Below are 13,018 nucleotides of genomic sequence, written 5' to 3' on the forward strand. Positions count from 1 at the left end.
CAACACACACACACACACACACACACACACACACACACACACACACACACACACACACACACACACACACAAAACAAAAAAAGGATTAGGAATTGAAATCAAATGAAAAATCAGGGATATCTATAAGGACTATTTGTAATTTGAGAGTGCACTACAGTAAGTAAAGCACACAGTTCTGTAAAAGAGCTGGCCTCGTCCAAAACACAATATAAACACCCTCAGTGGATTCAAAACCAAACCACAGACAGACCGCTGGCCTTCCGGTGAACTACTGAACCCAGTCCTGAATGAGCGAATGTTTACACCATGTTCCTCTGTTGAGAAATACAGGCTGTAACTACATATCCACACTGTATGCTTTTATATGTACATAAAGCAGGCGTTATAGGTTTGTGAGTACTTTGAGCCTGGGCCTTGCCGATTATCTTATCAATTTTGACACACAGCAATTTGTGAAGCCGCAATATTAATTTGTGACACCTCCAGGAGATCAGCTGAAATCAATGTGTGCCTTATAGCACGTCTGAATATGCTCCTTTTTAATTAGTCAAACAAGACAATAAAAAAAACGCAAGCCCCAACTTAGGACTCCGTACATGTTTCATTGTAATAGCTATTAATCAAATCCCACAGTTATGCCAAGGAAAATGTAACTGCTCATCAAAAACGCAACAGCCTAAGATGAAAATTTCCACATGCTGATTATTTTGGTGAAACATATTTACAACTGAATATGAAGCACAGCAGGGTGTGACAATTTCATTCACCTGCGATAATAACGAATATGGCAGAAGGAAATAGCTGATGAGTTATGATGTTTACTACAATGAATATTAATACCATGTTAATGTAATATTTTTACAGAGAAAATATGTATATTTTAGACTACTAGTCAGTTTTCAAGCTCTTAAATCTTTATGTATATTTGAAAAGCTATGGCTCTGTGAGTAGCTGTGATGATGCCGCAGTGCTAAGTAGACTCCTACTGATGACCCTAACCTTCCTCTCTTAACAAACCACAACACACACACACACACAGAGGTGCAGTGTACTGTGAGGGGTCAGCAATACGGCCATTCATCGCTCCATTACTGCTCTGCATGAACACACTCTAGCAGAAGTGCGCGCACGCACACACACACACACACACACACACACACACACACACACACACACACACACACACACACACACACACACACACACACACACGTAAATCCATCATTATCCACTTTGGGTTTATATCTGAAGAAAGAAATAGTTTCAGCAAAAGAAAAATATACACAATGATTAATAGGTGATTTTTCCAAAACATTACATAACACTCAGAGCAAAATAATAATAAAATAAAATTATATTTCCTGTACTGTGTGTGAATGAGGTGTGTGATAGTAATGAGAAGAAAAAAAACATTACTGTTCTTTAGAGTTTTTTCCTTTAATAAAGAGGGATTCAGAGAACAGGGAAGAATCGCTTTCAATAATTCAACAAGCACACACACACACACACACACACACACACACACACACACACACACACACACACACAAAACTACATATTTTTTATTTTGCCTCATTCAGGGCTCTCTTCTCTCTGTGAAAGAATTCAGCACTGTTTAAACCTTCTGTGAAAAATCCCACACTTTGCAGCAGTAGAGATTTGTTAACCATGTTTATTCCTTTTGTGCTCGAAATCTCAGTGTGCTGCAAAAAGAAAACTATGATATTCAATTCAGGAGAACAAAGATATACCCCAAAAAAATAAGCCTTTCTGCAAAAGCGGCAAAATAAAATCGTCCAAAAATAGCCTAAGGTAGAAATATCTTACTTCATGAGATTCGAATAAGAAACACATGGGGATGAAAAACATATCCCATATTTCATTACTCATAATTATTAGTTAGTTTTTATTTTTCATGTAGTTATTATTTTTTACAGTTTTTCATAGTCTGGCAAAATATAATATGTATTAATTTTTATGTATATTTTATAATGTTTTAAATATAATTACGATTGTATAATTTTCATAGTATGTATTTTATATGTTGTTTATTATTTCTAGTTTTAGAATATATATATATATATATATCTCAAATTTTTTCACATACATTTAATAATTTATTATATTTTTATTCCATTTTAAATCCACAAATAATACTCTCCGAATGCATTATTTACAAATCTCTCACTTACAAAAGCAAATTCCACTTCTTTGTCTCAGCTCCTCAGCTCAGTGTCCATCTTGTTTTCATATGTCTGGCCAGTTATTTAACCTGTCGCTGGACGCACTCTGTGGAGTTGGGATTTTAGCTGAGGGCCAGAGCTTGATTGACGGCCAGCGTTAGTCGACACCTCGACCGCTCGGAGGTGACCCGTCTCCTTTACACACAGCCTGATGCCCAGACCAGGGGCCTCTATGGACCCCCTCACAGGGGAGAGCGGAGAGCCACAACCCCCTCAATAAAACATCCCAAAAACAGTACTGAAATAAAGAGGACAGAAACCAAATCTGTGGCTGTGCAACTACAGGTTTTGTCAGAGTGCATCCAGGTAAAGTCATAATAGCCTCCGACTGTTCAGCGCTTCGGTTAGTCAATTCCCCATGTGGGTTTGAACTGGGGTCCAGCGCACAAACTGTTCAGACCGTCACACCTGCACACAGTCTCCCGGTGTCCTCTTAGTAACACGATATGCAATGAAAATCATAGTTTTTTCAACCTACTGTGTTCCTGTTTTAATAGACAGGAACACTGGGAATATCTGGAGAGGTAATGTGCAGGACAGCTACAAAATTAAAACATTTCTTCCCACCAAACTGTCATTTTTTGTTGTTGTTGTTTATTTTTAAATATACCTATAGAGCTCCTTTTTGGATTGTCCCTCCAGATAAAAACTTCAGTAGAAAATTCCTTATAAAAATGGAGACAACAATTAAAAAAAAAAAAAAAAAAAAAAAAAAAAGCAGAACCGCTTTACCTTTCATCAGGCTTCATTTTCTATTTGCTTACATTAAATTCCCAAGATATGGTCACCCAGTTAAAAACTACATATTCATCTTCACTATAATGTGTGATTATTAGATTTTTAAGAGTCCTTGTTTTGCCGTAATGCAGTTCTCTGTTTAACGTCATTATGTTCACGTCTGCTACAAAGCCCTGCACGGGTGATTTAAATATTAATATGATTTTAAACATCATTCATTAAAAAACTCAAGCTGAAGTGTCAAAACTATCTCTCTGGTTTCAGAGAGAAATATATAAAACAGCCAAGTGTTTCAAATTGTCCTCAATTTTTTATTATTGAAATTTTTTTTTTTTTTTTTGGGAGTAGAGAGTGGACTCGAAAGTTCTGGCAGGCGATTTTAATATCGTTTTGGCACTTGCAGTTATGGAGTGGGGTATGACCACTTTGGAGAATGCATTTGAGAATTAGCACATTAAAAGTGTGTTACCAACACACCCCGCAACAGCTCTTCTACTTGGAATTCAGAAATTGAGTCATCATAGTGGTGTTGATTATTTTAAATGGTGCCAACAGTGGAGAGAAATATGCCAAATGAGAGGCTGATTATGGACGTCAATAACTCATGCAGGGCTTTTTTGGCTAAGCATTTTTTTTTCAGGATGGGGGTGGCGGGGTGGGAGGGTTTATATGAACGCTCCTGTTGAGTGATGCTGCACTGCCACCTCCTGGCATTCATCAAAAGTGGAGATTTGTCAACATGCACTCAACCTTTGTGGGGATTTATGAAAATGGAGCGCTCCAAACGACTCACTACACTTGGCTTATGTGTGTTCAATAATGTAGCTGTATCAAATAATTCATTATTAATGATTAATTAGAGAAAAAGAATTTTTATGCTTGGGTACTTCGGATCTTTTTCTTTGCTCTGAAGGGGTTGGTGTAATTATTGTTTGTTAGGAAGATCAGGGCCATGTTAATGTAAATGTTAGTGACAACTTACTTAAACTGAAAAAGTGTGTCACTGAAGGAAAGAGTGTGAGGTCTGACAAAACACACAGACAGACATCATGGCACATTTGTTGCACTCTTCCTCCCTCTCTCTTTTTTCTTGGATGGGTTTATTTTATCTAAATGCAAAGCAGGTGAGGGCTGCTCCAGTTTCCTGTAGCAGCAGCTCTCTTGTCCTAGCTCTCCCACTGATAAGAGCCCTACTTTACCCCACATGAAAGCACCGGGTATCATTTTCTTACCTCCTCCTTCCAATAAAGCCCCCACAGCCAGAACACACACACACATCCGCACAGCGCTCCTATTCCCCATGCACAATACCTGCTCTATTTGCTCCCAATTCAAGGCCAAATTGCAGCTAAAGTTACAGCAAATTTGTTTGGAGGAAGAGTTGGTGAGGCTTGCCCACTCCAGGGAGCAACGGGGTTCAGGGTGGGGAGAGCTGGCATGAAGAGGCCTCTCTGAACCCGACACCGCCGCTGCCCACAGCGGGCCACTTTCACACGGCACGGATGGGTGTCAGCGCGCTCGGCTTACAGGTGTTCAGAGAGGGAGGAAGAGTGTGTCCCTTTTGGATATGCATACACACAAGCTCAGGCTTTGTATTTGTTGGAGGTTCTGTGGTCATGAATGGCTGGCACTTGTGTGTGTGTGTGTGTGTGTGTGTGTGTATGTGTGTGTGTGTGTGTGTGTGTGTGTGTGTGTGTGTGTGTGTGTGTGTGTGTGTGTGTGTGTGTGTGTGTGTATGCGCACCCACACATGAGGGTGCTTCAACTCAGACAAGAGGCACAAGGGTTTCTGACACACTACAGCAAATGTGCAGTAAAAGTTCTCGACTTTGTGAGTGTTCCAGGGAAAAAAAACAACAACAGCAAAACAGCAAAGTAGAAACGTGAAAGAAAAAAAATTCACAAAGCCGTGGCAAAGGCGGCGACCTAAAAATATCAGAATAGAAAATCAGAGAGCTCTCTTCACCTCACAGCCATTTTCATGTGCATAGTGCAAGGGTTTCTTTTGCTAAGTTTTTGTGTTGGAGAAAACCTGAATAATATGTTCTGTGTATCAAAACTTTTACACAGGAACATGGACAGAACACGAGACTGTGAACTACAGTGTATATATATATATATATATATATATATATATATATATATATATATATATATATATATATATATATATATAAATAACACTGACCAACTTCACGTTACACTCTAAACTGATATTTGACCCGATTTAAATTTTGTATCATCTTTGAAACACTAAGTAACACAGACCTGAGATTCAATACATCACTCCCGTTTTTACAACTTTCATTGTAAATAATGTGTTTTAAGATGAACAGCTAGAAATAAGACCTTGACCTATGAGACTGATGAGGATAGAACCACATGTAGACTATTACAATATTGACACTGATGGTGCCGGTCGGTTTTGTACTAGAGTCTTCATCAGTAAACAGAAAACTTGGGCAGGAAGGAATTAGTGTTTTAATTAGTCTATAATAAACAGAAATGACGCTGACCTATTAGTTCCTTAGGAGCTATTTTTTGCACAATTTCACTCAACTACAAACTGTTGTAGAAAGGACATTATTCACATTTATATTATTTCCATCCAGCATCACTCAAATGAGGATGTCTTCCCTTCTAAGTCCGGTTCCTCTCAAGGTTTCTTCTTCATATCATCTCAGGGAGTTTCCTTTTTCACCGTTGCCTCAGATAATTCTTGTTCTTGTTCATTACAGATAAATATATAAATTTAATTTTAAACTTTAACATTTTGATTTTATTTCTCTATTTTTATTATTTAAATCTTTGTGACAATATCCATTGTTAAAAGCGCTATACAAATAAATATAATTAAAATGAAATGAGCACAAAGTACTAAGACTGATTTGTTAAACATACTGTGCACTTTGAAAATCTCCAAAAATGACTGCGGAATAATTTTTTCGGTGCCATCTCCCAGCCCCAGTTCCCCCCCCCCCCCCCACCACCACCACCTCCTCCCCACTTCCCCTCTTCCTATTTTAAGACTTACATTTAGTCAAAAACAGACCTGCCTTGAAGACAAAATGGTCAAATCACCATGCAAACATTTTTAGTTAAATATCAACTAAACATCAGTGAAGAAGCAGGTGTGACCTCTTGTTTTTAGCACACTCTCTTGACATTTCTCTCTCTGGCATTTTCATTCATGTATTTTTTTCCCCCGCAACAGCCGAGAAAGCGTCGTCAAAAAATGTTGAACTTAAATGTTAACAGATCGATGCAGACAGCTCCTTCTAAACTGTAGCAAAATTAAAATGTGTCAAGCGGCAAATGTTAACGGTCGACACTTCGGTCCTTAAAGACGCGTTAATGCTGCAATGGACAGATCCTGATGCATATTATGCGGTGCCACAGAGCAGGATTAGCACGACTGTCCTGTTAGCATTCAGTCACACAGCACGCTTATGTGAAGGTGTCCTTTAAGTGACAGCACAGCTGTCCAATTAGACTTCCTTTTCACTATGTAGTGAGAATTTCAGAGAGACAGCCTGCTTCCTGACTGTATGCAGATAAAGACTCAATTTCACTGGTGAGTTTGCAAATTTTGTAAATGTGGTGTGATCTGAAAAATAGGAAGTGGTTATGTGAGTGAAAGATGCTGGATCACTGCTCTAATACCTGGCACAATTTACTTCACCCTGCATGCCATGCCAGTACCTCAAGGCCTGTAAGTTTGTGTGTGTGTGTGTGTGTGTGTGTGTGTGTGTGTGTGTGTGTGTGTGTGTGTGTGTGTGTGTGTGTGTGTGTGTGTTGGGGGGGGGACTCCTTACAAGGAAAGCATAGATACTCCTCCGAGGAGACTCCCACTCGAAGCAGCTGTTGATGTAGCAGCCAGTGTTAATGATGAACATGATGCAGCGCCGCACCCGGTTAAAGTTCTGCAGGAGCAGCTGAGAAAGAGAGAGACGCATGTAAGTTGTGTGTTACATTCAGAACCTGTTTGACAGAAAAAAAAGTCAAGCAGACAATGCGAAAACATTCGCATCTAGTCTAAGGCTGGTCTGGATTTGAGCAATGGTCCATATGTAGTGTATATGAAATAATATTGAAGAAAGTGACACAGAGTGGAGAGCTCTTTACTCTGCTGTCTAACATGCAGGCTTTATTTCACCGATTAGATGCAATACTAATTGCCAGGATTTGAAAGTTTTGCTTGCTTATAACTGAATGTATTAGTATTTCATGTACAGAACCTTTTGAGTCTCATGTTTCCACAGGATAATAAATACAGCATTCTGTCTTAGAAATGATAAACTGATCTTAAAATTAATTAATGCACATTTATAAATTTCAAAGTAAATTAAATTATAAAGTATTTGGTTGGTCATGGAATAAGGCAAGGGTCATCAGCTGGCATGATGAAGTACATGGAGGAAAAAAACATTAATTTTCTCTAGTTTTTGAAACAGAAAACCAGCCCTGGTTCTGTAGCAGAGCCTCGGTTCCAGCTTGTGCAATCGTATGCATTCATGTCGATGGTTTAACTGAAGGCATCAGACCACAGATTTAGATACCGAGGTGGAGATATTACCCAGAAAGGGAAGAGTTCTCACAGATGTTCACAGATTAAATGATTTATCCTCTCTGTTTAAAGTTTAAAGGCAACTGGTCCACACCATGAAGCATCACCACAAACCACCACATGATCAATGGAATTTAATGTATTTCACATTAGTCTATTAGTGATCATCAGAACCACTGTTTTATTTAAAATATTGTGATATATTAGCCATAATGTAAAAAAACAAAATCCCTCAGTTTTCTAATATAATTTGTGTCATATCGATCACATCTAGGTGGTTTTCCATTTGCACGTTTTTCAATAAACCCTATGAGGCATGGGCTTATGTATTTAGGAACTTGATAAGAACTGTTATGAAGTAAACAAATTAATAAAGTCATTATGCCATACAAAGCAAAAGATAAGTGTATTTTGGCAACTGTTACGTTGCCATTTGCATCAGGGCATCTGGCATGCAAGATGAGGTAAATAAACGGAAACAATCGAGCCACACTTTGAAGTCCCAGTCGGGTTTTGGCAAATATTCAGAGACTGGAAAAGCACTATTGTCCCATGGTATTGTCATCTAGGAAAAATACCAGAAAACTGCACCAAGTCAAAATGGCTTTTCAATCACACACAGAATCCAGCCAAGAGAAACGCAGAGGGCAGCTTATACCATTTCATATATTACATTACATTATATTATTTCATATTCTATTTTAGAGACATAAAAGAGGAATATGCTGCATTTGTGTTATCAACAATATAGCACTAATCATAATTCAGAATTAGTCTGAACTTCTTGTCTGGTGTCGTTAGAAGATGAAACACATGCATGCGCATAATGGCTGCGACACTACAAAGCTTTGATCATCGCAAATATCTGCATTTACTTTGTCACGCTCTCTGACTGAGACTCTCTTACCTTTTAACTCTGCTATTTTGTGCGCTATTTGGCCGACCGTGCAGGTGGAAATAAGAGGTGAAGTAAGTTCTGAAAGTACTGAAAAGTACCTAGATAAAGCAGTACTGTCATATGGCGTTATGGAGAAAATAAAAGGACTGCAAAAGAGCTGAGATGTCAACTCAGAAGTTATAAAGAAGGAAAAAGTTCACATGCAGTCTGGAGCCATATAACGGTCTTTCTTATAGTTTTAGTGGGATGGGCACGAAAACACAAGTATATTTAAAAAAATTAAAAGTGCAGAGTCTGCGTTTTTTTCGCTGCTGCTCAGAATCTTTTAACTGTGTTGAAAACTCTGTCTGTGTGTGTGTATGTGTGTGTGTGTGTGTGTGTGTGTGTGTGTGTGTGTGTGTGTGTGTGTGTGTGTGTGAGTGTGTGTGTGTGAGTGTGTGTGTGTGAGTGTGTCAGTGACAGGTCTGATTTGGGACAGCCCCTCCGATTCAACTCTTTGTCCGAGGGGGGACACATTGAGCAGGCCGACAATGAGGTGCATTGCTGCGGTGCCACTGAGGGCCAAACTAAAGGATGGCCAATCTACTTATGCACTCCCACAAGTGACAGCATGACATTTCTATTCACCAGTTCCAGAGGAGAGAAGAGGAAGAGAGAGAGAGAGAGAGAGAGAGAGAGAGAGAGAGAGAGAGAGAGAGAGAGAGAGAGAGAGTGACACTGCTGTCTATATTGTACATCAAGCACACATCACGATTTGATGATCACTGTGTTAATGACAAGGTTTTAGATACCTGTTTGGAAACTCGAGGCTCTTCTTCGATATATTTCTGCTCGATGGGTATCAGTGTCCTAAGTCCTGCTTTAACCTACGCACAAACATCAGGTTATGAAAAAAAAACTTTTTACTTTTACTTAAAAATTAGTTCAATATGCGTTTCAAAAATCATCAATTCAGTCACTCTCCCTCCATTTCACACACTCTCTCGGCTGCCACCTAAAATGGCGGCCAAAACGCTCATAAACACACACGCGCACACACACGCACACACACATACACAAACAAAAGCCTAAGCAGAGAGAAGCCTTGGGTAATTAAAGAGAAAACGAGGATGAAGAGGACAGCCAGTGTTCAAACGACAGGAATGGTCATGTTGAAGAGAGCGAAGAGCAAAAGAGAGAGATATTGGGAGGGGGACGAGTAAGAAAAAGAGAGAGGGACTTACAGCATTATAAATCACGTCTATTTCGAGAAAGATGACCCCTTTTGTTGGCCCTGTCAGCTCCTTGCTTTTCAAGGCGTAAGCTTTCCGTTCACCATTTTGGATCTGTGGGAGAGGGACATGACAGCCATCTGTCTGGCAATACCCAGCTGAATACACTCGCCGCGTGACCTTTGACCCCCAGCTGCTGCATCTGACAGAGAGCCCAAAACAACTGTGGCGGCTCTGACAAGTACCTGTTCATTACGCCCCGACCACTGTCAGCCACAAATTAACTATCCTGGGGGATCAGCCTGGGAGCACACATTACGCTCATGAGCTTTTTTTTCCCTTTCATTCTTTTTCCATGATTTTTTATTTTTTTTTGCAAAGGTTTGTTTTATCATACTCTTCAGAGCAGAGTAAAAATCTCAGTGAGTGCCCTATGGTATTTTCTTGTAGATTCTACCACTTTTATTTACTAATTACCAATTAATGAGTAAATATTTTATATTCTTTTTATTTGCATTTAGACAGAGTGCATGGAGTGAAGAGACAAAGGACTCACACTTAGCAGCGGAATAGCAACTTTGCCCAGGAAGTCAGCACTTCGGTCCCGATCTTCGTCATAGACTGTAACCTCCAGCACGGAGTGGATGTCTTTCACGTTGCTGATTGAAAGAGAAAGTAGAGCCGTGGTGGGAACGGAAAAGAAGTCACTGACTAATATTAAACATTCAAGAATATCTTTGAAATCATGGTAAAAAAAAATACATTTATTTAAAGCCATGGTGACAGGCTCCATTGTGTGAGGGTTAAAAAAAGATGCCGTGATTCTCCCTGTGAAATGCTATCTTTGAAAAGTAGGCTAAAGAGTGGAGGAAAATGAGGTTATTCTTAAAGAGACGGGCACTCCAAGGAGAGGCTAGATTACCCAGCTTTCTGTGGGAATTCACAAATGAATTTCCAGCCGAGCCGATTGAAAGATTATGAAAAAACATCGACGGAACAACCTCTAAATTCCAAACTAATATGAGAAATTATGTATGGCACATTACTGTATTGTACAATAATTGCACTTGCAAAGGGAGTATAATTTTCTCCTCAGGTTAATCTTCGTCCTTAAGGATAAAAAAATGTACTTATATCTAACAACTCCATGTAGAGCTACGGGCATGAAACTAAATTAATAAGAGACTTAAATCGGCTTCAGCTCTTAATTGTCATTTTTTTATTTCAATACAACAATTATATTTTAAATATAGAACAAATATTTCATTATGTAGCTGTAATATTAGGAAATGCATTATTTGAGTAATGTAAATTTTGCCTACAGTGTAAGATTTATTAATTTGTAACTGATAAAAAAAATTTAAAAATAAAACTTTCACACAGTTTTGACCGCTGAACTATAATTTTTATTTATATATGATAGAAACTCACAATGTGAAGACTTTATTCCACTCAGGATTCAGGTTCTTGTACACCGTGTGTGTCTGTAAACGATCATTGCTGAGCTCCACAACACAGAAAGGGTCACTTTTGCCTGTGAGGGACACACATACACACACACACACACACACACACACAGAAACACATTAACTTCATCAACTACCTACTGGTGTAATCCACTGGCTGATGCATTGCAAAATGGTAGCGACACTCACTACCTGATAAAACCGGGGCAAGCTGGGCCGAAGGGCTAAATTATCCCGCCCCCGCCCTTAAAACACATGATTATCATCACGCCTCTGATTTGATGTATTCATTTTTGCCTGTCTGTAGTGTCAAGGCCTCATGTCTCACTGATATGTTGACTTACACGAAGGTAGATAAGAGCCTCGTAACCGGGGCTGCCCATGGCCTTAAAACTGCTCTTTCGCACAGTGTCTCACACACACACACACACTCACACACACACACACACACACACACACACACACACACACACACACACACACACACACACACACACACACAATCACAGTGAGCTGATAAAAAATATCAGGCAGCAAATTCTAATGATTACAATGTCCAATTTCTTGAAAATTTGATGTGAAATGTAAACGTTTTTAATGAGTCACCTAAGAGAGCTTTTATTATATACGAGCAAAACAAATTTTTATTAAAAACTGAACTCGACATATCCCTAAATCAGAATTTCCGGGTTCATATTATAACTAATAATAAGAGTGAGGTAAAAAAAAATGTGTTGTATAAATTCTCAGACTGCCAGTGATCTTTGAGGGTTGATAATAATGGTGGCACAAAAGCAGGACATTTACGTTGACGTGCAGAATAAATGTCACTGTGGTCAATGAAAAGTCTTGGCTGTCACGAGTCCCATCACTATCGGGAAACTCATTGATCGGCCACCGCCGGATAAGTTCATATTGGTAACAAATTTGTAAAGCCAATGCTCTGTCCTTTATGCTGCACTCATCAGCTCAAATTAGCTCTCTAATTAGTATAATTTGTTCCTTTGCATATTGTTGGTTTATAGTTTATTATATAGTTAATATGCTTATTAACCATGTGATGCCTTGTGAATATAAATAATACACAGTGCAGACTGACACCGAGATTTCTTATTTTTGATGGATATCCCAGTAGCATTTGAAATACTTGCTGTGCAAAAAGGCATTAAGTACAAAAAGTGCTCTGCAGATAACCTGAATGAATTAGAAATGTCTGAAATATGTGTTCTTCGAGACATGTCTAATTGTTTGTACACACACGCTTGATTATCTCCATCTAAACAGAGCCGTCGTATCGGCATCATTTGGCTTTTCCCTGCTTAGAGCGGTGCGGATGCTCGATTGAATGCAAATTGATAGGCAGAAAAATATAGAGACAAACTCCATGTCCTGCATGGTCCTTCCTATGACACGCGGTTGTCCCCGGCAACGAACTTTGACCTTGTTTGTGAGGTGGCTGTCTGAGCGCATTTCACGCTTTGGCTCGGATGAAACTTTGACTCTCCAGGTGTGGCCGGCGAGACACCGTGTGCGAGCTCATCTTGGCCCAACTGCTGAGATGAAATCAACCTCATTTTGGCTCCAATTCGACGTGCATATAAAAGGTGCAGTAATTACATTTTTCAGCATAAATGAAATCAGAAACTTAGACAAATCCTAATAACCGCCATGTTGTATATTTACATATATGCACTCTCACACACACACACACACATTCTATAAGCAGTTCATTAAACCTGGAATGACTTCATAAAAAGGATTTGAACATTTTTACAGTCGCACTAATATACTTGGTCGTGATTATTCAAAGCTATAAATTGCCAAGCGCATGTAGTGTGGAGTCTAAACAGTGTTGGATTTATGCTAGACACTCACAAGATCCATCCATCAAGAGCA

General features: G+C 39.1%; 1 protein-coding gene across 8 annotated transcripts in view; it reads right to left on the reverse strand.

The window, feature by feature from the left end:
• Positions 1 to 13,018, reverse strand: part of mctp1a (multiple C2 domains, transmembrane 1a) — a 138,768-nt gene that overhangs the window by 36,601 nt on the left and 89,149 nt on the right. For 7 of the 8 annotated variants that reach the window (XM_047818073.1, XM_027145755.2, XM_047818069.1 and 4 more), the window contains 5 exons: positions 11,088 to 11,190; positions 10,213 to 10,315; positions 9,669 to 9,770; positions 9,237 to 9,311; positions 6,796 to 6,915 (listed from right to left, as the gene is read on the reverse strand). In XM_047818073.1, coding sequence (XP_047674029.1) covers positions 6,796 to 6,915; positions 9,237 to 9,311; positions 9,669 to 9,770; positions 10,213 to 10,315; positions 11,088 to 11,190 — 503 coding nt within the window. Of the gene's footprint in view, positions 1 to 5,242; positions 5,705 to 6,795; positions 6,916 to 9,236; positions 9,312 to 9,668; positions 9,771 to 10,212; positions 10,316 to 11,087; positions 11,191 to 13,018 lie in introns of those variants that run through there. The other variant, XM_047818075.1, reaches the window with a different exon arrangement.

Source organism: Tachysurus fulvidraco, chromosome 9 (assembly GCF_022655615.1).
Source record: "Tachysurus fulvidraco isolate hzauxx_2018 chromosome 9, HZAU_PFXX_2.0, whole genome shotgun sequence".
Lineage (NCBI taxonomy): Eukaryota > Metazoa > Chordata > Actinopteri > Siluriformes > Bagridae > Tachysurus > Tachysurus fulvidraco.